The 24,540-nt window shown below is 36.4% G+C and overlaps 1 protein-coding gene across 1 annotated transcript in view; it reads left to right on the top strand.

Annotated features, from left to right (window-relative positions):
* Positions 1-24,540, top strand: part of LOC149156938 (isoleucine--tRNA ligase, cytoplasmic-like) — a 322,103-nt gene that overhangs the window by 78,869 nt on the left and 218,694 nt on the right. The window contains exons 6-7 of the mRNA XM_089438854.1: positions 6,932-7,045; positions 7,278-7,375. Of these exons, the coding sequence (XP_089294980.1) occupies positions 6,932-7,045; positions 7,278-7,375 (212 nt within the window). The remainder of the gene's footprint in view (positions 1-6,931; positions 7,046-7,277; positions 7,376-24,540) is intronic.

The following is a 24,540-nucleotide window of genomic DNA, read 5'->3' as shown; positions in this document are numbered from 1 at the left end:
GACAATTTGGAGGATGGCATTGTACATATTGAAGAACTGGAAGAGGAACTTGTAAGGGATGAAGATGAAGCAGCTGCAGCAGCCATGCCACCTCCACCTCCACCTCCACCATCCAGTAGCAGTGCTCGAGGTTCGAGTCTTGTTCCTTTGCTGTTGCCACCCCCATCTACACCCTCACGTGGAGGTTCTAGTTCTGGTCGTCGGTCTGTGCGGGAGACTCCTAGAAGACCACCACGACCTGCTTATACTCCTGGAGACTCTCGTGGCAAGGGCCACATGTAGATTCTGATTTACAGTTTACTTGTCTTTTTTAGTTTCTATTAGACTTTAGTTTTCATAACTATTGAGTTTTGAGTCATTGACTCTTGACTCTTGACTTTTTCATATCATAATGATATTTTTTGTAAACAATATATCACTGTGACAATGAAAATTTGAAGTTTGAAGTTGGGCCTTGGCAATTATAACTCATTGGTAATGATGTGAATTATGAATATGATGCTTCGTGAAAGACTAAAGTTGTTTCATTTCATTTCATTATTCATGTTTCATTTTATAAATTTATAACATTTCATATCATGTTAACAGTTAGAAGTTAGGATTTAGAAATAGCTTAGAATCTTAGATATTACTTCTTGTAATGGTTAAACTTAGCTTACAAGTACAACTTTGGTGATCAATGATGATAAATGTTATTGAATTTTCAATTTTGAAAGCTTGAAGTTGAAACTTTAAGATTGAATTTGATGAATCATGATTCATGAGACTCAATATGTTGCAGTTGTAATATGTATTTTACTAACTTGTGGACATGGTTGATGACGATTATAATTTCGAGATGATTGATGTGATATGGTTCAATGATCAATCTATGTTTTTTTATGTTTTTTATGTCTAATTCATCATTCTACATGTTTTTGTTGACATATATGTATAAAAAATTAAAAAATATAAAATATATATATATATATATATATATATATTTTTTTTTAAAAAAATCGCTCACGGATTCGCTCCCAAACCGGGAGCTTCTGAAAATGGTCGCTCCCGCTCCTCGCTCCCAAACAACATTGGTTAAGATTTTGGTTGTCTCACTGTCATATGAATCTACCGAAGGAAGAGTTCTTGAATGGGTTTTCCCCTATGTAGAGGTTTTGCCCTGGCTTTGCGCCTACATCTGGTGTCCTTGATCTTCGTATTTTGGTTTTGGTAATCGCTTGATGAACTAAGATTAAAAAGAAGAACTTAAGAAAGATAATAATAAATTAAGGAAATCACAATTAATTATCAACTAAAGAAAATCTTTCTGCCTTTTCGATTTTCCAACATGGTTTCAGAGCTAAGGTGAAGAAGAAGAAAGAAAAAAGGCAGCTTGAAGATCTATTGAAGGAAAAAGGAGATTGAAGGAAGATCATTAAAGGGATCATATAAGGGGATAAGCATACTATCTACAAGAACTATGACGAAGTCAATGAAGGGAGAAAACAAATTAGAAGGAGTTTCCAACTACAGGGCCTAGAAAAAGAGGATATACCTCATTCTCGAAAAGAACAAAGTTTTGGATCTCGTTCAAGGAAAAATCAAGAAGCCTACTGATAAATCAAGTGATGCAGAGATTAAGTTTAGAGAAATCGAAATCGTGGCTATGAACCTATTAGTGGATGGAGTTAAGGATAACCTAATTTCGTACATATCTAACATAAATTCCGCTCAAGAAATGTATGAGGCTCTCTCCAAGTTATTCACAATCAAGAACATGGGTCAACTAACAAGCCTCACGATTTAACTAAGCACTGTTAAGATGACAAATGATGATACCATTTCATCATATTTTATAAGGATATCCAGAATTAGAGATGAACTCCAAGTAATAGATGAAGTTGTCCCAGAAAAGGAGCTCATAATTATTGCCCTTTTAGGATTACCAAAATCTTGGAGTGCCTTTGCATCAGGACTTAACAGTTGGAAGGATACTGCAACATTTGAACAAATGTGGAATGCATGTAGTCAAGAAGACGCTAGAATATCGTTAGTAAATAACAAGGAGGAAGAAGAAAACACCTCAAATGCCTATTCTGCTCATCACAAGAAGAAGGGAACCTTCAAGAAGTTCAAAGGACCAAAGAAGAAAGTGGACCTATCCAAGATTGAATGTTACAACTGTCACAAGATGGGTCACTATAAAAGCCATTGTCTAGAGAATCCAAGAAATAAGAAGAGAGGGAGGGAACACGCGAACGTTGTTGATGAAGATCCACCTAAGAAGAAAAGCACTGAAGAATTAGAAGTCAAGGACTTATTGTAGGTATCCCTCAAGATTGGGTTAAGAGGGAGGCCTCATCATTTTAGCAAAGATAAGTATCTTACTCTTTGTCGTGTCTTTTATGTTTGGTTTCCCTCTCTTATCAAGATGTGTTTGTATTGTATGCTAATAACCTTTTCTTTATATTTTCCTTGGTTAGGAAAGCTTGCCGAATACACAAAAGTTATGGAGGAGACTTCAAAGGATAAGCTTGGAGCATGAAAGATTTTATGTTGCAAAGAAAACCCTTCAAGAATTGGTGTCATACAAGGTTTGTTAAACAACAACTTAAGGTATGTCTTAAAATATAAACTTTGTTATAAAGTTATCTTCATAAAAGGTCTGTTCATTCTATTTTAAATTTGTTTTACATTACCAACATCGTTATGTTTAGGGTTTTGAATCGCAAAGATTCTTGTTAGGGTGATTAATCATTAGATTGAATCTACCTTCATTATATTATCATTCTTGTGGAACCCTAAAAAGGTTCATTGTAAAACTCTAACCTAAGCATATGTTATTGCTGGGTTGAAGTTGCTGGACAAGAAGAGACTATAAAAGGTTGTTGTATATCATTGAAAGGCTGACTTGGTGGAGGAGGAAGGTTTGCTGGTTAAGGTTTTGGTTGCCTCATTGTCATATGAATCTATTGAAGGAAGAGTTCTTGACTGGGTTTTCCCCTATATAGGGGTTTTGCCCTAGTTATGCGCCTACATCTGGTGTCCTTGATCTTCGTATTTTGGTTTTGGTAATTGCTTGATGAACTAAGATAAAAAGAACTTAAGAAAGATAATAATAAATTAAGAAAATCACAAGTAATTATCAACTAGAGAAAATCTTTCTGCCTTTCCGATTTTCCAACACGGGCAAAGTAAGTGTAGGCAGCCTGAGTGCGGGCTGAGCGTGTAGTAGATTTGGTGGGCTGTTTGATGCGCTAACCAGTGATAGGAAGCTACAACAATGTGCACAGAACCCAAGGGAATGAGGGGCAACAACAATATGGTTGCAGATGGTCTCTTGTTGATGATTAAATGTTAGATGTATGGCTGTCCAAGGGTTGGACAGTTGGTGAAGCCCATTAGCAGCCAAGAGGAAGGGTCTTCATAGGTGTTGGATGCCCTAACTAGAAGTAGATGCTACAACAAGGAATTGTCACTCGTGGTCTGTTGGAGGGCAGTGTAAGAGTAGGCCAAATGTGGATAGTGGATTGGGCACTTATGGTCTGTTGGAGGACAACATGATAGTAGCCAAGTTGGAGCCTAGTGTGCACCATTTTCATGGACTTAGGTGGTTGCTAGAGTCACAGTTGTTGAGCTCAAGGGTCTGATCAACCAAGAGCAACTTGAGCACTCCTAGACCTGCTGTGTGGAGAAGGACATCTACAACAAATGATGGGAAATCCTCCTAACACGTGTTCATTTTGGGAGATGGACATCTTGCAGTGATAGGTGGCAACCCTCCATGCCCTATGTTAGTCTTCATTGGAGCAACGCAGGAAGACAATAGTGGGTTGAAGTCCATGAGTAGCTGAGGAGCAACAATGGGTAGTTGAGAGTTTTTCACAAACGGAGTTGTGAACAACTTGATAGGAGTCTCGATGTGTTGTGCCCTTGATGGACTAAGGAACAACTAGTGAGTAGATTGGATAGCCAAGGTTCAGTGACCAAATGGACTTGGACCATCGATAGAGGCAGTGCTACAAATCGAGATCCGAAGAACCAGGCAGGTACAGGGCACGATCAAGAGGAGTTGAGATTGCATGCTACATCAGCCAGATGGTTAGAGTATCTTGTTGAGGGTAGATTGGTTGTCGATAGATTAGCACTAAGCCGCAATTTTGTACTCTTGTACTAGTGGATATTTGAGTGCCATTATCCCTAGTACGGGAGCCCTAAACTGTTGTATTATTCAGGTTGATTAATATAACAAAGTTGGGTTATTGTACAAAATTGTGTAAAAAGTTGTCTATATTTTGTGCACTAGTAGATTTACTGCTGTTTATATTCCGTTGTGCAAAGTAGCTTCATTGTGATATTTGGTTTGGTAGTGTTAGTGATTTAAGAGTCTACCCTAGACACCAGGATCGTGGAAAGCAACATGCTATCAGAGCGTGTTTGAGTTGTACTTTGAGGGACAGTGAATTAGAGTGTGCACAACAACGCAACTCATAGGGAATTTTGGGTGTCTAAATCATGGAGCAGAGGGTTCAGCGGAAGACATAGAGATGTGGTCTCGATAGGCTACATGGTGAGAGGTGCTAGGAGTTCTGGTGGATCAGTGGTGAACTTGGTGCACTTCAGTATGTTGTGTGGCGGTTTGCAGATTGTAGACTTTCTTTGTCTTGTCATGGATGGTTGGGACAACTCGAGGAATTCTTTGGCATGGAGGAGATCAATATGATCGAGATGGCTTCATGTGATGGACTAGAGATTGACATGCTAGCTTCTTCATTGGATTGTGATGTTGCATATCCGAGATTGGAGGGATTTGCAGGAGTGGTATTTGATCCAGGAGGATGAGTGCTTGCAGGATTGAGCCAGTGAAGTTCGTGTAGGCTCAGAGGGAGTCTAGCCTCAGAGGGAACAACTTTATGGAGGTTGGGATCTTCAGGTTCAGATGTGATGAGGCAGAGGCATTACTGAGATTGCAGGGTTCATTCTACAGTGTATGCTGCAGTGATGGACACCAGATGGGCTTAGTGTCGTTGGAGATGATGATGGAAGTACCTCTCTTACTAAGAGGGAGTGTTGAGATTTGTAGCTTAGGAGGTACTCCAAACCCTAGGCTTGGGGGTTGTGGAGGACTTGGCACACAAAAGTCCTTTGTGGGCTTGAAACCCAAGCTTGGGGTTTTGTTCCCATCGATGTTGGAACGAAAACCATGGAGATATTTCTACATGTGATGGATGGAGATGATAGAGGAAAATCATCCAAATCTGAGGTGTAGAAGTCAAGATATGAATTTTTGAAGTTAAGTGCAAGAAAATTGTGTAGAGAAGTCAAATCGGCCTTGACATGAGGTGACCCAAGAATGGGCTAAACGTTGCCACATGAGACATGTATAAATAAGAGGTAAGTGAGACATCATTTGACACATCCCACGAGTATCCACACCAAAGAAAGAGCACTGATTTGGACAACGAGTGCAGGCATCGTGAATGCAGGCAGTGCGAGTGCATGCAACATGAGTGCGGGCAAAGTGAGTGTAGGCAGTGTGAGTGTGAGTTGAGCGTGTAGCAGGTTTGGTGGGCTATTTGATGCCCTAACCAGTGATAGGTAGCTACAACAATGTTCACAGAACCCAAGGCAAGAGGACAGTAGCAATATGGTTGCAGATGGTCTCTTGTTGATGATTGGGTGCTAGACGGATGGGTGTCCAAGGGTTGGGCAGTTGGTGAAGCCTGTTAGCAACGAAGGGGAAGGGTCTTCATAGGTGTTGGATGCCCTAACTAGTAGTAGATGATACAACAAGGATTGGTCACTTTTGGTCTGTTAGAGGGCAACGTGAGAGTGGACCAAGTGTGGACAGTGGACTGGGCACTTTTGGTCTGTTGGAGGACAACGTGATAGTACCCAAGTTGGAGCCCTGTGTGCACCATCTTCATGGACTTAGGTGGTTGCTAGAGTGGCAGTTGTTGAGCTCAAGGGTCTGATCAGCCAGGAGTAGTTTGAGCAACCCTAGATTTGCTGTGTGGATTGAGGCAGTGCTACAGATCGAGAGCTGAAGGATTGGGCAGGTACAGGGTATTATGACCAAGAGGAGTTGAGATTGCATGATACATGATCCAGATGGTCAGAGTATCTTGTTGAGGGTAGTTTGTTTGTCGATGGACTAACACCAAGCCCCAGTTTTGTATTCTTGTACTAGTGGATATTTGAGGGCCATTATCCCTGGTACGGGAGCCCTAGACTGTTGTATTATTTAGGTTGATTAATATAACAAAGTTGGGTTATTGTATAAAATTGTGTAAAAAGTTTTCTATATTTTGTGCACTAGTAGATTTACTGTTGTTTATATTTAGCTGTGCAAAGTAGCTTTGTTGTGATTCTTGGTATGGTAGTGTTAGTGATTTAAGATCCTATCCTACACCAGGATTGTGGAAAAACAACAAACAATATGGCCATCAACAAAGGTAGAAATGCGGTGTTCTCAACAAGTATGGGCTGCATGGGGAAGGTTACATACGCTTGGGGTTGGAGGGTGCAGGCACGACATGTGTAGTATGTATGTCATGTACATGAAATAGTATGGATGGCCGATAGCTGGTTCGAGGGGGTTTAGCCTTACGCAAGTTCAGCCATATGGCTGGTGGGTAGGTGGTTACCTTTAGTGGGCACATTGGTGGTGAGGAGCCATAATTATTTTAGGGCAAAATATGTGGTTTTCAAGGAAGAACTTGTGCTGTGATTGAGCCAAGACTCCAATCATTTGCTTTCTTGCATGTCAATTGTGATTTCGTTCATAGGCTTTATTCCATGCTTGTTGATGTGCCAATGTGTATTGAGAGTGTTATCTATGCATTAAACTAAGGTTTTATCTCTCCATCTATTAAGTCGGCATTGGCTTTGTGGGTGTGGCTTTGAAATCCATAACCTGACATGTATTTTGTAAAATTTAAAATTCCTGCAGGGTGAGGATCTTCTAATCCCAGTTGATGCAAATGGATGCTTTGTTGAAAAGGTTGCTGACTTCAAAGGAAGATATGTAAAAGATGCCGATAAAGATATTATATCTGCTGTGAAGGTATGACTCTTTAGTTTAATTCATTATGTCTAAGATCTTGTGTGTTGTTGTTTATGTTTCAGTATCAGGCTTTGATAGCTATTATTTGTAGTTTAGTTTACCTTGCCAACTGTCCATGGTCTAGATTAAAAAGAGTCAATTTCCAATAGGTCATGGAAATTCAATAGATTTATTTTATTGCCATTGCTCAGAATTTATAGAGTTAATTTTCTTTGATGAAAATTTTGGACAGGCTAAGGGAAGATTGGTTAGTTCGGGCAGCATTATGCACTCATATCCATTCTGCTGGAGATCAGAGACACCTTTGCTTTACAGGGCTGTGCCAAGTTGGTATGAATTCACAATTCTGCACCATCATTTACAAAATATTAAGAAAAAAAAATCCTTGTTTATTGCTTTTGTGTGCTGTTTCTTTTGGCTGTAGGTGTTTTTTAAATTGCTGTACTTTAAATTGATAATCCTGTGGAAATTTATAGATTCGATGTTTAATACAAATTCAGAAATTTCACCCCATGGGTTTCCCAGTTCTATTTCCTGTGAATTTTAATCGTTATGGCACAATCTGAATATAAATTACAGCAGCGTATGTTTCAATTCTTTCCAACCAAATACTTAGTGCAGTGGAAGTAAATAAACACTGAACATTTATACTTAAAGGGAACTATGTTTCCAGCCCTAAGGGCAAAATCTGTTGTGAGTTATAGCTAGCTTGGATATGAACTTTTGTGCATGTTCAGTGTGAACATGCAATAAGTAGTTGGAGATATTTTAAAAAAAGTATCTTCAAAAAGCAATTCTATTTTTGGAAAAAATAATTGTATTTTGTTTCACTTTAGTAAAAAATTGAAAGTCTTATATCTAGCAGTTGAATTTAAAAATGTATTTCATACATGACTGAAGAGTAGGAGAAATCTTAAAAATAGATTCTCCATTAAAACTATAATGGCAAGGCCAGGTAGAGGGAAAAGACACATTGATTCTTCACGAAAACAGTTTTGTCAGAATGTGATGGAAGAGGCCAAGGAAAGCATAAAACCACACAGCAGTGACAAGAGCAGCCTATGAGTGATTGCAGGTTGCAAATCTATCCATGTATTGAATTCTGTACAGTCGTTCATACTGACAGCACACTTCATACAGTCATACAGATAGAATCGTACTGCGGGTTTCTTAGACCTATTTTCAATTTTCTCATTCAACAGGCAGAAAACCTCATTTTTGAGGTGTCGTTGTTAGTTTTGAGTCATTAATGATCAGCTGATTTGAATGACGGATTTCATGTTTTTCATTTTATGCTTTCACTGTACTTTACAGCCATCTGTGTGATTCATGCGTGCTCAGATTTTTTTTAATTTTTATTTCTGTTATTGAGTAAATTCAAGATCTAATTTATTTAAAAAAGAAGCATATGACAACAGTCATCTAGCATTTGGAAAATTCACATGGTATCCAAGCTTAAAAATTTGAAGTGTAGCAATGAATATGAACTGGTGCTCTTCAATTCCATCCAAATCTGTGCTGACGAACAGAGCAAGCTTCCCATTTTTCGCCATTCGAAAACCTATCTAAATACATGAAGGTCAAGAAGGGTGATGTGGTTGAGGAAAGTCAAATGCGGCCAGTGGAACACCTAAGTCCTCCAGTCCGGGATCGACTGACTGACTTTGGGAAATTCTTTTGGGTGAATAGGCTTACCAGAGTGAGAACATTAACAGCAAGATGATCTTGCAGAACAAACTTAGATCCATAGAGATGACCCATCCAGCTTATAGATCTCCTTGCACACACGAAGTCATTTTACCAAATTGACTAAAGAATGAAAGATACTTACTTGACAAGTGAAGATGAAATCTTCAACTTGATCACTTTAGTGATGGTTGAAGAAGATGTATTAGTGCTCCTTTTGGATGATGTGGTTGAGGAAAGTCAAATGCAGCCAGTGGAACACCTAAGTCCTCCAGTCCAGGATAGACTGACTGTCTTTGGGAAATTCTTTTGGGTGAATAGGCTTACCAGAGTGAGAACATTAACAGCAAGATGATCTTGCAGAACAAACTTAGATCCATAGAGATGACCCATCCAGCTTATAGATCTCCTTGCACACACGAAGTCATTTTACCAAATTGATTAAAGAATGAAAGATACTTACTTGACAAGTGAAGATGAAATCTTCAACTTGATCACTTTGATGATGGTTGAAGAAGATGCATTAGTGCTCCTTTTGGATGACCTTCTTCCGAATGAAAAGGCCATTGCTCCTTTTATGATGTCAACGTTTTGAGATGTAGCTTCCTTTGTTGATGGTGATAGATGAGGATGTTTTGCTGCTTCCTCAGATGATCTTTACAAGGATAAGGAGGGGATAGTTCTACTTCTCTTGTAGTGTAGATCAGAAATGCTTCTAGGATTTCGACTCTCTCCAAGATGATGTGATCTTCGACTTTTAAAGTACTTCGAGCTATCTGGCTTTGTAGATAACTTGATGAGGGTCTTTGTGGTCTTTTGATGACAACTATGGGATCCAAAACTTTTGCTGTTGTAGACTGCTTCTTCGATCTAGGGTTTGATTCTTCAATGTAGATCTTGATCTGTTGCTTTGATAACCTTCGACTTGCTTTGATGCCTTTTTGGAAACTCGATCTTTGAGTATCTCTTTGATTAGATGCCCTTCCTTTGACTTCAGCACTTCCATGTTGAGAAATCTATGGCATTAGCATTAGGTGACTTCCCTTCCATTAGTCACTGCTTGTGAATGCTTTTTACTTGTTTAGATTAGGATCTTCTTCATGTTAGATTATTAGTGTTCTTCTTCATCAAACAATAGCCAATGCATGAACATAAATAGACGAGACACAACATGTAGGCTATAAGCCAGGGCCAAAACCTTTCACTCTTTGAGAGGAAAACCCGCACAAATGCTTCTTATAGAGATTCCAATTGATGAATACCAAGACCAAGACCCTTGACCTATTAGCCACTCCAAGACCAAGCCACAAGTCCTCTTCCACCTTCTTGTTTACTTTCTTTTGGTTCCTTTTCCTGCACCATATGAGATCACTGTAAAGATAGTCACACGGAGACCTTCTTCATGCAGTACCCTGAGATCTAGTCACACACTTGTGACCTTCTTCTTGAGTGGCACCGATCTCTTCTTTGCTGTGAGACAGAGTACCAAAGTCTTTGCTGCGATGTAACACCGAGACAGTGAGGAGACATCACTGTAGTATCACCGAAACCTTCTCTACTCCAATCCACAATATTACCTCTGCAATTAGTCTGAAACTGATAGAGACCCTTCTTGTGATTATACTGAACTTCGATCACTATAATCTCTCCGAATTTCTCCTTGCTATAGATGATACTTAGAATAGGTGCGTCTCTTTTAGTCAGCCGACATGAGCCATTATTTCATCTTGCAGGCCAACATAGGAAGAGGACTGTATGCTTGTTGTTGGAGGGCTATTTGCTAGGTTACATTTGATATCATTTTATACATGACATTGACAGTTTGACAAATCTTAAGGCTCTCAATGGGAGCCATCTAAAATAAACCTCTTGCTCATGAAACCCATGAAGCAAGGCATAATAAAAATAATTTTATTCTCTTCTTTTCATTATTTACAAAGATCATAATTACATGTCATTATGAAGACCGAACCTAGTTACATTTTACAACACCAATAAGGGTAAGGGAGAGAGTGAGGAGTCGGCCTTACTATTAGGAAAGAAGGACATGAGTAAAACCAAGTATTTATTTCTCTAAGTTTGGACATTATGAATGGCAATTTCTTGAAAATAAGAAGGGCAAATGAAGAAGGGAAAAGGAAAATGTTCCAGTAAAGGTAAGGGAAAGAGTGAGGAGTCAACCTTGTAGCTTGGAAATAAGGCACTTGAGTAAAACCAAGTGCTTTATTTGTCATAATTTTGGACATTATGCAACACAATGTCTAGAATAGAAAAAGGGAAAATGCAAGTAACAACAGAAGCAGGTAGTAGCCTCAATAGATACTCAGATGAATGAGTTTGATGCCAAGTTTAGAAAGAATTCTCATTGATATTTTTCCTTTCTACTAGAACGGTTCCGAGGAATGTGTGGTATGCGGACAGTGGGGTGTCTCATCATATGGCATCAATTTGACAATTGCTTTCCAGTCTAACAGAGCATGACTTAGGAGTACAAGTTGACCTTGGTGATGATGCCAAGTATTTAGTGGCAGTTTGAGTTGGGTAACTCTTTACACTTAATGATGTGATATTTGTTACATTTTTATTTAAAAATTTGCTTTCAATGCCGGTTAGGGAAGATAAGGCTTTGAAGTTAGTAGTAGGGTTGTAGAAAAGACAAGTCTTCATTAGGTTGTAAGAGGATCTAGCCTAGAATCAGGGAAAGTGATTGGGGTTAGTGAAGGCAATTTGAACATGTTACAATGTGAACCTGTGTGAGCCGTGGTTCATAGCAGTCGTAACCTATGGGAGTTGTGGCACAAGAGGATGGAGCATTGACATTATAGAGCATTGGCTTTTTCGAGGGAGATAGTCATAGGACTTCTAGGTTTTGGCATTGAGCAACAGGGAGTATGAAGAGGGTGCATAATTGGCAGGCATGCGAATGATGCTTTTCCAAGCAAAGAGCATAGGTCTAAGGAGATTTTGTAAAAAAATGTGTTCTGCTGTAACCCACCCTGTTTCAAGTTTTTGCATGGTTTAATGCCCAAAACCCATCATAAACATACGACTGATATATACATTAATTTTGCATTTGACTTGAAACAAAGAACCATGCTACTCTTTTCACTTCAGCAACTGATACACGAGATTATTGCAAGCATACACACTCAGAAAATAGAGAGTATTTTTGGTTTAATGACCCTGGAAAAACCCACAAGGGGAAAACCAATTCTAAGGGAGGATTTTATTTGCTTCTTAAGGAATTTTGTACATAGAGGGATGTCAACTTATCTCTTGCCTTAAGGAGTGCCTCTGAAGTCCTCTTTCCACTGTGTTCTGCACTAATATTTCTTACACATAGTCAACTCTCCTTAGGCAAGGAATTCAAGCTTCATTTCAGCGCCTTATGCACAGGAAATTGAGCCACTGGATAGTTAATATACTGCTTGGAAACACAATTATTCTCAGCTTAAAATATGCCCTCAAACACTGACCAAAATACCTTGATTTCAGCGCTGTTAGGCCCTCGATTTTCTCACTGGCAAACTACATTTTTTGGGTCTTCTCAACTAGAATCTGGCTTGGTTTCTCCCTGCAAAGTCGGGTTGGTTTTTGGCCTGAACTCAGCCTAGGAACACAACAGATTTCGGTGAGAACTCGGCCTCTGTTCTGTTGAAATTCTAGTGATGCAATGACTACAATAGTTTTTCACAATTGATAACTACTTCTATATACTTTAGTCAACAAGTAGCTATACATGAAAAACTTCAACCAATAATTCTTCAACAAGAGCAGTAAATAGAGATCACAATAGGCAATAAACAATAGACAAGAGACACCAAGATTAGGCTCACAGCTGGGGCAAAACTGAAAACCCACAAGGGGAAAACCCAAAAATTCTTTCCTTATGAGAGAGAGATTCTGTCCATCAACAGTACATCTGAACATCTCAATAAATCCAAAATAACAACAATAAGATACACAATCAATGTCTGCACAAAAAAATGAAGAGAGAAATTCTACTTCTGTCCAAGGGTCTACACAAGGAGGCTGAAATGAAGGCCTGAAGTCACTGTGATGGGTTTCCACTGTAATCTTCAGCGAACTGCCCAAGATATAAGTCCAAAAGAGACCTCGGTCAACTTCAGAATGATGTCACAAAATGAGAGCGAGCCTTATGAGAGATTGATTCTGTCCATCAATAGTACATCTGAATGTTTCAATAAATCCAAAATAACAACAGTAAGATATCCAATCAATGTCTGCACAAAACAAATGAAGAGAGAGAAATTATACTTCTGTCAAAGGGTCTACACAAGGAGGCCGCAATGAAGGCCTGAAGTCACTGTGATGGGAAGTTGAAGTTTCCACTGTAATCTTCAACGATCTGCCCAAAATATAAGTCCAAAAGAGACCTCGGTCAACTTCAGAATGATGTCACAAAAGGAGAGCGAGCCTCTCTGTAATTTTCAGCCACAAAAAGAGATAAAAAAAACAGATGTATAGATGATCCAAGTCACTGTATCAATAAGCCCTTCAAGGAGATCAAACTGCAGTCAAAAGAACCCTTGTAGACTTCCTCGCACGTGTGGATATACTTTGAAATGGAAGGCTGAATTGGCTTGAGATTTCAGACCAAATTTCTTGATGTGATGATGGGTGAAATGAATGCCAACGACCTTTTATTAACAGGCATCATGAGAGGGATAATTAGCCCTTTTAGGGTCGACATGATATCCTTCTTGAAGCCGACTTGTAGGGCTGATTGAGCCGACTTGTAAAGCTAGGATGGGCCGATTTATAGATGTCAAAAATTGATTTATTCTCCATGATTTGATGAAAAATGACAACCATATCTACCTTATATTTCAATATTTTCCACCGGACTTTACAACCCTGAGCACGACTTGGAAACCACTACAAACTCAATTAGTTACAGCTGCTCGAAATTTTTGGGAATCATGCATGGAATTTCGAGATTTGTGCCTGAGCTATAGCCTCACCTGAAAATTCAGGCTGCCTCCTTGAGCTGTTAAACCTCTTCCCTTTGGTTGCAAACTTGCCTCCCTTCTCTCCCTTGCTCTCTTCTCAATTGCTGTCATGAGAATGAATGAGAGAAAATTATTTCCTTTTTCCTTTTTGTCTTCCTTTAGTCTTGACCCCCTCCCTCATGTGGTCCCCCTCAATTAATGAGCCTCCTAGTACTTTTTAATGTTATGTACCATGGTCACTTTTTCTCTCATAAAGTCACCTTTAAAATATAAAAGTCACTTTAATAATATAAAGTGTACTTAACACTTTCACATAAAATCACTTTTAAAAACCATGTAACTTTAATAACTTAAAGTACAAGGTACATCTCTCATAAAAATAACTTAGCTCCTTATCACTAATAAAACTAATAATGTCATTTAGACAAAAGGTCGTTAATGTGTCTCCGTAGGCCAAAACGATAAATTCCCCTAGGAAACACCTCTTTGGTACCATTATTTTTAAAAGATTGTAGATTTGATTCATTTAGATGTTTGTGGATCAATATCAGTAGCATCAATTTTGGGAAGTATGTACTATGTTTCCTTTATTGACGATTTCTTTTACAAAACGTGGATTTATTTCTTGAAGAAAAAGGATAATGTCTTTAGCAGGTTTTAAGAGGTCAAAGTTGTTGTTGAGAACCAGACAAGAAACAAATCAAAGATAATGTGGGTGAGTATACCTGATCCAGGTGGATAATGGTGGCCGCCCGCCTATTCCACTTGGACCCCCAACACTATCTCTTTTAGTTTTTTGGTTTCCTTAATTGTAGCACAGTTTACTATTTTTGGCAATTTTCGAGTTTTGAACTTCTGGAGCCGTTTTGAGGCCCTAAACGATGTTTTTAGGGAAAACGGAGAGACTAAAAATGTCCCAAACTAGCTCGCCCATTTGTTTTCGGCCTTCTCTTCCAAATCTTCGAAACGAGGTATTATGATAGCCAAACGAAGATCGTATGCCAAAGTTACGACCCCACAAAGTTGATGTACCAATTTATGCAAATGGGGCCCACAGTTTTGGCGCTTCATCTCCTAGGGTTAGGTTTTTGGATGTTTAGGGTTTTCCATTGTTTTTCAATAATAAATAGGCCTTTGAGCCTCATTGTAACACAATTCAGAGGCATGTAGCCGCCACATCTCTTCTCAAAGATAAGTTATCGTCGCCCGAGCTATCTTATTTCCATTTTGTTTGTAAGCATAATTCAATATTTTTCTATTAATGAAATGAAGTGTTTTTCTGCTGCATCTCTATATGTATGATTATATTTGTAAGTTGTTGCGTTCTTGTTTAAGTCCGAATCAATACCGCCAACGATTCCAAGGATCTTTGCAAGTAGATAGGAATTAAGAGGGAGTTAACAAGTTCGTACAACCCACTATAAAATGAGGTTGCAGAGAAAAAGAATTGATTGATCATAGAGATTGCCAGGGCCATGATCAATGACTAGGACTTGCTCATTTTTCTTTGGGCAGAGGCATGCAACACAACAATCTACATCCTAAACAAGTGTCCACACATGCTCTTGGAGGATAGGACACTAGAGGAGGCATTCACTAATGTGAAGCTAGAGATGAGTCATTTTCGTAGCTTTGGTTGTCCAATTTATATTCATGTTCATGTAGAAAGAAGAATCAAGTTGGAGCCCTCCATTAGGATGTATTTGTGGATTACAATGAGAGTTTAAAGGCCTACAGGATATATATTCCAACACATAGGGAAATTGTGGTAAGTAGGGATGTAAGTTTTGTGAGGATTTTGCATTTAGGAAGTTGCATGAGTCAATTCTAGTGACTAAAAATGAGTAGTAGGAAGCTTCAAAGGTTGGGCCAGGGTCATCGAAGACACACGTTTCTAGTTCATAAATTCAATCTTTAGGTGGGAAGGAGGAGACATTAGGCCTTCCCAATTTTGTTGGGGGACCCCGGTGGTTCAAATAAACATTCGGAAAGAGTAGGCCTCCATAGAAGTTTCCCAATTATATAGCATTGCTAAGTAGTGTCATTGATTCAAAGCCCTCCATCTTATAGGAGGCAACAAACTAGCAAGTATGGTGGGATGACAAGGTGGAATAGTACACCTCCATCATAAAGAATGATGCTTGGGACATAATGCCAAGACCAAAGGGGAAATCAATTGTGGGTTCTAGGTGGCTCTACAAAATCAAGCATGTTGTAGATGGTAGAATTGAGAAATTAAAGCCGACATTTGTGGCAAGACAGCTCTCCCAAAAAGAGGGCATGGACTATGGGGAGACTTTTTCTCTAGTCATTAGGTACACTTACATTAGAGCTATTATGTTTATTGTCTCAGTCATTGAACTGAGGATAAATTAGATGGATGTGAACACAACTTTCCTTAATGGGATCATTAAGGAAGAAGTACATAGAGCAACCTTAGGGCTTTGAGGTACATGGGAAGGAATCCCGTGTTTGTAGGCTTAATAAGGCTTTATATGGAGTCAAGTAGGCACCTAGAGCATGGCATTGCAGGATTGATGGAAACTTGCTTAGTATGGCCTTCACCAAAAGTGAAGTAGATATGAAGTTGTACTTTATACTTGTTGGGACTGATCTGTTTATTTTGGTGCTGTATGTAGATTACTCGTTTCTTATAGGTGCAAAGAAGCTCATTGTAGGGTGCAAAGGAAATATGGCAATTGAGTTCAACATGGAGGACATTGGCATGATGCATTACATCTTTAGGTACAATGGTTTGACAACAACTAGGGGAGATATTCCTTGGTAGGGTAAGTATGCAATTGAGATCCCAAGGAGACTTTGGATGGACGATTGAAAACCTATGGCTACAACCATGCACCAATATGAAGAAGGTGACATGTTCAGATCAATAGTTGGTGGATCCCACGTTGTACAGGTTGCTAATAGGTTATTTGATGTATTTGATCAATACCAAACCAAATTTTTGTTTTGTAGCGAACAACTTGAGTTAGCTTTCATGCTGGAGCCAAGGCAAGAGAATGGGTAGCAACGAAACATGTGCTTAGGTATTTGAGTACAGTGGAATATGGTATGAGATATTGATATAAACAAAGTTCGTTATCATACAAATATTCATAATATTTGGAATATCAGAATATCCATTATAGGACAAATAATGTTTTTATATAAATGTTTTGAGTACAAAAGTGATATGATTGAATACAATGATGGGCCCTGTGTAAATATTAGGTGGAAGTGTCCTTTTGTAAGAAGACATGTCTTTTGAGGCATACCCTTTCATAATTATTATTATTCCATATTCATGTTCATAACATTGTCTTCCCCTTGCCCCCGAGGGGTAGCTCAAATTACTTATGGTTTTATTTAATCAGGGGTTGGATTCCATGGCGATCTATTGTAATAATAAGAGTTGTATCAAACTGTTTGAGAATTTAGTGTTCTATGACAAGTCCATGGCTATCATAAGTTATGGTTTTATTGATTGGCAATGGTAGGGGTGTAATGCCATATAACAACCAAAGAAAAAGCCTTCTATGGATAATCAACAAAGGGGATTTAAGGTCTTCCAATAAACACCTAAGGTTAGGGTCAATGGGATTTAGGATTGAAAAACATGCATGAACAATGAACAAGGATGATGTCAACCCTAAAAAGGAAGGATTAACCGTGCATAATGTTAGATTTTTCATTATGTGCCTTATTAATGCAATTCCTATTTTATCAGTCATAAACATCAACACAAATTCACTTTTTATGCAAAAGTCTTCCCTAAAACCATAGTGGCTAACTCTAGACGTCGAGGAACAAGAGAAATAAGAAGTTGAATACTTTTATGGATGATCAACACAAAAATGATTAGTGCCTTATGCTAAATGGACTTAGTGCAGTCTTTTAGGGCTAAAATTCCATGAAAATGTTTTGTTGGGTTAAGGGGGTAAGACTAGGGTATCCACTTTCAAAACCTTAATTATTTTCCTTGTGAGGGGAGAGATAAACTATAAGGAATGCACAATCATAGTTTCCTTTAGGTCTTAAGAGAACAATTTTTCATAATATAATGTAGTAATATTTCAAAATAGAATTAGAATTTAGTCATGGAACAACATAGAAACCCTAATAACACAAATAAAATATGCAAAATATAGAAGATAAAGCATGAAACTTATAAAATTCTTCAAGAAATACTTATTTCAATAAAAGGAAAACATATCGATACAAAAGACCATCTCCACAAAACTTTTGTGCCATAGAAGTGTCAAACCTTGCCCAAGTAGTGAAAAAGTACTAATACACACTCTTTGACGAGAGAAGACTCATAATGTGTGATGATAAAAATGGAATTAGGGGGGTATCTATTTATATGAGACTTAACAACTGGTTTGAATGTTCAACAAATGAGAGTTTATAGGCCAACCTTATAATTGTTCAAAAACCTAACAATAATGCGAAAATAGCCCACACCTGTGGGAGAAAAGCCTCCTCATTGGATTTCATGTGGGATAAAATCCTCATTGGATTTCATATGGAGCAAGTAGATTTTTAGATCTCACCCAAAATCCGACAGACATATCAGTTTTTCAGGATTTCAGGAATGGGTGATTGCAAATTTTTTATTGGATTTTGTCATGTATTAGGGTATGGAATACATATTTAATAAAGAGCACCAATCCCTCTGTGTACCTTGATGGTAGTGACATTGGTTGTCGAACTCCTCTATCATGACCATACTAAAAATGTACCCATTACTCAAACAAAATATTGACTTGACAAGCTATGTTTTTTCTATTTTATGTTAATGCGTAGAGGGTGATATTAATGACAAAGATTTGAAGATAGGCAATGATTTTGATGATATGTAGGTATTTGTTGTAGCATGATTTCTTTGGATGTTAGAGGCCATCTAGAGCCTGTTTGTTGATGTATTTTCGGTTCAGAGATGGATTGCACTCGATGCTATTTTGGTTATGTGCACCCTTACATGCTACATAAATCAAAACTTGTAACTTGTGGACCTGTGGTTGATGAAGATTGTAACTACTAGATGATTGATGTTATATGGTTTAATCCATGTTTTTATGCTTTTTATAACTAATTCATCATTTTACACGCTTTCTCAGAAAGAGGCTCATGCATTAGTGATACATAATAGATTTACTTTCATTTTCTAGTTTCTATAGGTTTTTATAACCAATGTTGCAAACATCTTGATAACATCCTGATTTTATTTCAAAATCACAATTTTTTGGCCTAGCTTATGTTTGCCGATTTTTACTGATATTTTGAAGGTATCTTGATTTTGTTGATGTTTGCCAATTTTTACCAATATTTTCCTGATTTTCCCGATTTTTTGGTTTTCTAGACCCTTTCCGATTTTGTCTCGATGCCGATGTTCGCAACATTGTTTATAACTGTTGACTCTTTCATATTCATTATGATGCTTTTTTGTAAACAATATATTGCAATTTAAGTTTGAAGTTGACAATTATAACTCATTGGTAATGAATTATGCATATGTTGCTTTGTGAAAGTTGAAATATTTCATTTGATGTTAGATATTCTTTGTTATCGTTTGGTTACTTGGTAATGGTAATGGTTACAAGTGCAAGTTACAACTTTAGTGATCAATGATGATAATGTTATATATTGAATTTTGGAAGCTTGAAACTTTAAGATTGATGGATCATGAGACTCCATATGTTGTATGTTACTAACTTGTGGATGTGGTTGATGAAGATTATAAATAATAGATGATTGATGTTATATGGTTTAATCCATGGTTGTATGCTTTTTATATCTAATTCATCATTCTACATGCTTTTATTGACATATATGCATCCAAATTTATAAAAATATATAATATATAAAAATTCGCTCCCTAACAAGGAGCTTTTGAAAATGTTGCTCCCCACTTCTGCTTCTGCTCCCACTCCCCGCTTCCGCTTGCCCTCCCAAGCAACCTTGGTTCCATCGTCCTCTGTCCAGCGTCGGCTGTGCCTGTGCCTTTGCCAAGCTCTTGTCTTCTGTCTTAACGCATTGTAGACACTGTTTCCACCAACCGTGGCCGCCACTTGTGGTAACGAACAAAGTTCGTATCCTGCAATAATTTTCATATTACTTCGAAGACAAAGACATCCATTGTAGGATAAGTAATTAGATACAAAAATATTTGAATACAAGTGAGATGATTACAAATGAGGGTGAGGGTGAGGGTCTGCTTCTATACCCTAGGCAGATATCTCTTCACCAATGGTTATGTCTTTAGGGACATACCAATTCATTAACTAATTACTAGTTAATTACTCATTATTTATTATTAGTATTGTTTACAGTATTTGTATTATTTTATATATATTTTATTCATAATATTTCCTTCCTCTTCAAAAATTTTTGTCCTCAAAGCTTATTGATGAAAAGGGTTGATCTCTTTTTCTGTTTCGGAATTGTCATCTTCGTTGATACAAGACGATATGATCTTTTAAGTGATAAACAATATTGTCGAATCCTAGATTAAACAATTCGAAAAGGGATCTAACCATCCTAAATTTATCTTTAGGGGAATCTTCCGATCACTGGAAATTTGTAATGAATTGTTATTATAGGACTGGATTCTGTAAACTTCAGTATTCTCTGGAACATAAATATGTTGTTTATGTTAGATTGACTGAGAAGTTTGCTCTTATGATTTAGATGTTGATAAGGAGTTCTTTTGGTTAGACTTTCCCTTATCATGTGTGTGGCAATTTCCTGATTTTCCTTAGGTACTGATGTTGTTGAGTTGGCTACTGAATCATCACTTGGAATTTCCATCATTTGAATTACAACCTCTGAGTACGTCCTCAATTTGGTTGGATATGGATTTGTCTAAACAGTGAGATTAATGGGATCTGTGTTTGTTCCTTTTTCTTCGACTTGGACTATTAGACTTGGACTATTACATCTAAAAACTTTGATACTTCTTTCGTGAGTAGTTCTTCTAACTTGTTTTGTAATGATTTCTTATCATCCTTAAGTTTCTTAATTTGAGTGAGTAGACTTTGATTATGTTTTCTCAGACGTAAGAGTTCTTTGGTTTTTGATTCATCAATCTTATTTTCAATGTTTTGAATTTTAAGCTTTTCATCTTCTAGATCTCTGATTTGTTCTAGTAACCTTTTATTTAGGTCTCTTAAGCGCATATTTTCTTCTTCCTTCTCTGATAGAATCTCGTTGAATTTTTTCTCGACACATTCATTTTCTTCTTCTAATTTATTCTTTCTTTCCTTGGACTTCTTGACCTTCACAGGTAATTTTTTTCTATGATCCTGACTCAAAATTTCCTCGTCCTTTTCTGTTAATTTTTGTTAGAGTTTTGCAAGTTTTTCCTCTAGTTCTATCATTTTCATCAGTACATCAGCTTGAAATTTTTCCGCATTAAATAATTTCCACATGTTGGACAACATAAATCACAATTTTTATGAATCCATGGATATTCAATGTATAACATACGTTTAGTGCAAAATAATGATTGTTGTGTGGAACTCATATTCTGTTCTTTTCTTGAATTCCTTTCTCAAATCACTTTAATAATAACTTTATTTTTTATTTTAAATTAAATAGAAAAAGGCCTATTTTTTAATATTATTTGTTTGTCTTTATATATATATATATATAACGAACAAAGTTCGTATACTCAGAGGAATGCTCTAATACCAATGCCATGAACAAAGTTCGTATACTTCAACGATATGCTCTGATACCAATGTCACGAACAAAGTTCATATACTCAGAGGTATGCTCTGATACCATTGTAATGATACAATTTGTAACCAACAATGATCTTCAGAATACTTAGAAGACAAAGACATCCATTGTAGGACAAGTAATTATATATAAGAATATTTGAAGACAAGTGAGATGCCTCTTCCTTTTCTGTTAATTTTTGTTAGAGTTTTGCAAGTTTTTCTTTTAGTTGTATCATTTGCCTCAGTGCATCATCCAGACATTTTTCCACATTAAATAATTTTCCACATGTTGGACAACATAAATCGCAATTTTTATGAATCCATGGATATTCAATGTATGTTATACAAAACATACATTTAGTGCAGAATAATGATTATTGTGTGGATCTTATATTTTGTTCTTTTTTTGAATTGATTTCTCAAATCACTTTTATAATAATTTTTTATTTTAATTTTAAATTAAATAGCCAAAGGCCCGTTTTTTTAAAATATATATACTCTTCCTTTTTAATATAATTTGTTTGAATTTTTATTATTCTTATTTTTCTTTTAATTCTCTCTCTCTCTCTCTCTCTCTATATATATATATATATATATGTATATAACAAACGAAGTTCGTATACTCAGAGGAATGCTCTGATACCAATGTCATGAACAAAGTTCGTATACTTCAGCAGTATGCTCTAATACCAATGTCACAAAGAAAGTTCGTATACTTGGAGGTATGCTTTGATACCAGTGTAACAAATACAGTGTGTAACCGACAATAATCTTCAGAATACTTCGAAGACAAAGACATCCATTGTAGGACAAGTGATTTAATATAAGAATATTTGAATACAAGTGAGATGATTACAAATGAGGGTGATGGTTTGCTTATATACCCTAGGCATATACCTCTTCACCAACTGTCATGTCTTCAGGGACATCCCTTTTCATTAACTAATTATTATTTAATTAATCATTATTTATTATTATTATTGCTGTTTACATTATTTGTATTATTCTATATATTTTATTCATAACACTTGTCCCCATTTTGTCGTCTTTCCCTGTTTCCGCCTATCCACTGTGATATTCTCCTTGTCACCGTTACAACACCTTGACCCCCTTTCGTTACCACCATTCGTTGTCCCCCTTTTCAACAACCTAACACCCTTACCCCCCAACGTCATCATGTCCCCCATCGTTTCATAACAATTGAAAATTCCAATTAATTATTAAATTAAATAATTGTTAATTAATGATTAAATATTAAATATTAACTATAATTATTATATAGTAAATAATTAATTATTAATTATATTATTAATTGCGCTGAGAGGTGCTCTACAACCCAGTATTGGAGAGATGTTGTCACGTAATGTTACATCTAAAACTATTAAAATAATAATTTAAATTAACATATTTAACACAGTAATAATAAAAGTAATTATTGTTGACCGTAATTAGAATACTTCAATTTGCACCTTAATTTTACATATCTTTATATAGAGATATAGAGTAACTGAAAGTAAAAAAATTAATTTACCTTTTAGTATGAAGAAAAAATGTAATTTCTTCACTACTTAATATGGAGATGACTAAAAAAATTAAATTTACTTTTTACTACGAGGAAGAAATGTAATTTCTTCAGTACTTAATATGGAGATGACAGGAAATAGTATTATTGATGTTACATGAATGTAATTCATTCTATGTTTAGTTTACATGTGATATTTAAAAAAAATATATTAATAACAAAAAATATTTGATGAAATATTTAAATGTCATATTAAATAACGTAATTTTATATCTACTTTATATAGAGAAAAATAAAGTAAATTAAATTAAAAATTTTTCTTATATTTTCATTTTCGATAACTAGGGAGATGTTGAATTTATTTTATTTCTAATATGGAGTTAATATATAAGATTTTTAAAATATCAATAACAAAGAAAAGTTTAACGTAGGTTATAAATATAATATTTCAATACTCGCATTGAATAATTTTTTTTTACATGAAACATATATAGAGAGAAAAAGATTGAGAGAATTCTTATTCCAATAATAGCTACTTTGTAATTCAATGTATGAGGGATATTGATAATTCTTTCAAAGCCTAATATGGATTTGATATGTGATATTTAGTAAATATTAATGATAAAAGTATTTAAATGTAATGTGGAGAACATGAATTATAAATAAAATACTTCAATGTCAACTATATATATATTAGAATATTTCAACGTCGACTGCATATATATTATACTAGCTAAGATTTATCTTAACTCCGGATCTACCAAGCGCCGAGAGGGATCAAATCTCTTTTCACTCTAACCGATGTTTGCATCTCAAGAGATTTGATCCCTCTCGATGCTTAGGTAGATCCAGAGTTAAGATGGATCTAGGTTGGTTATATAGTAATTATTATATATTTATTAATTAATTAAAAAAAATTATTGGGTTCAAGTTACAAATGTGGTTTAAGCTGGATTGCTACACACCACCACACACTTGATCAATGTCTTTAATGTCGATGAGTGGCTTTAGTAAAAAATTGATAGAACTTGAAAGTAAGGTCATCGAAAATGTTGAGAACATTAAGAAGCTCCAGGATACAATGATGAGAATAGAGAATCACTTCCAACAAAATTATGCTGAGGTTAAAAAGGAACATGCAACCCTTTCAAATAAGGTTGATCAGAATCATACTGAAGCAATGGTGGTGCTGAACCTTATCTGTCAAAAGTTGAAGATTACAACTGATCAACTACACTAGAATAATGAAGCTACTCAACACCCCGATTCTTCAAATACATCAGCCCATTAGACTCACCTCGCATGCTTAATCTCCAGATACATCTTCCATTCCCAATCCACCAAATGGTAACATAAATTTTCAAAATATGCATATCTCGACCAAATTCCCCTTCTTCGATCCACTGATTGCCACATATTAATGAAGAGAAAAACTTAAGCTTTCCAAATTTGACGGTAACGAGAAAAACAATGTTGCATGGTTCAATAAGGCAGAGGAATATTTTGAGATTTACAGTATAGACAATGACGATGAAAAAAATCAAGCATGCATCCATGCAAATGGAAGGTGAAGCTTATAATTGGTATATG

This window comes from Pinus tabuliformis, chromosome 9 (genome assembly GCF_031772625.1).
Source record: "Pinus tabuliformis cultivar Carrire ecotype Pingquan chromosome 9, CPIR1, whole genome shotgun sequence".
In the NCBI taxonomy this organism is placed as follows: domain Eukaryota; kingdom Viridiplantae; phylum Streptophyta; class Pinopsida; order Pinales; family Pinaceae; genus Pinus; species Pinus tabuliformis.
This window is presented reverse-complemented; position numbering and strand designations above follow the sequence as displayed.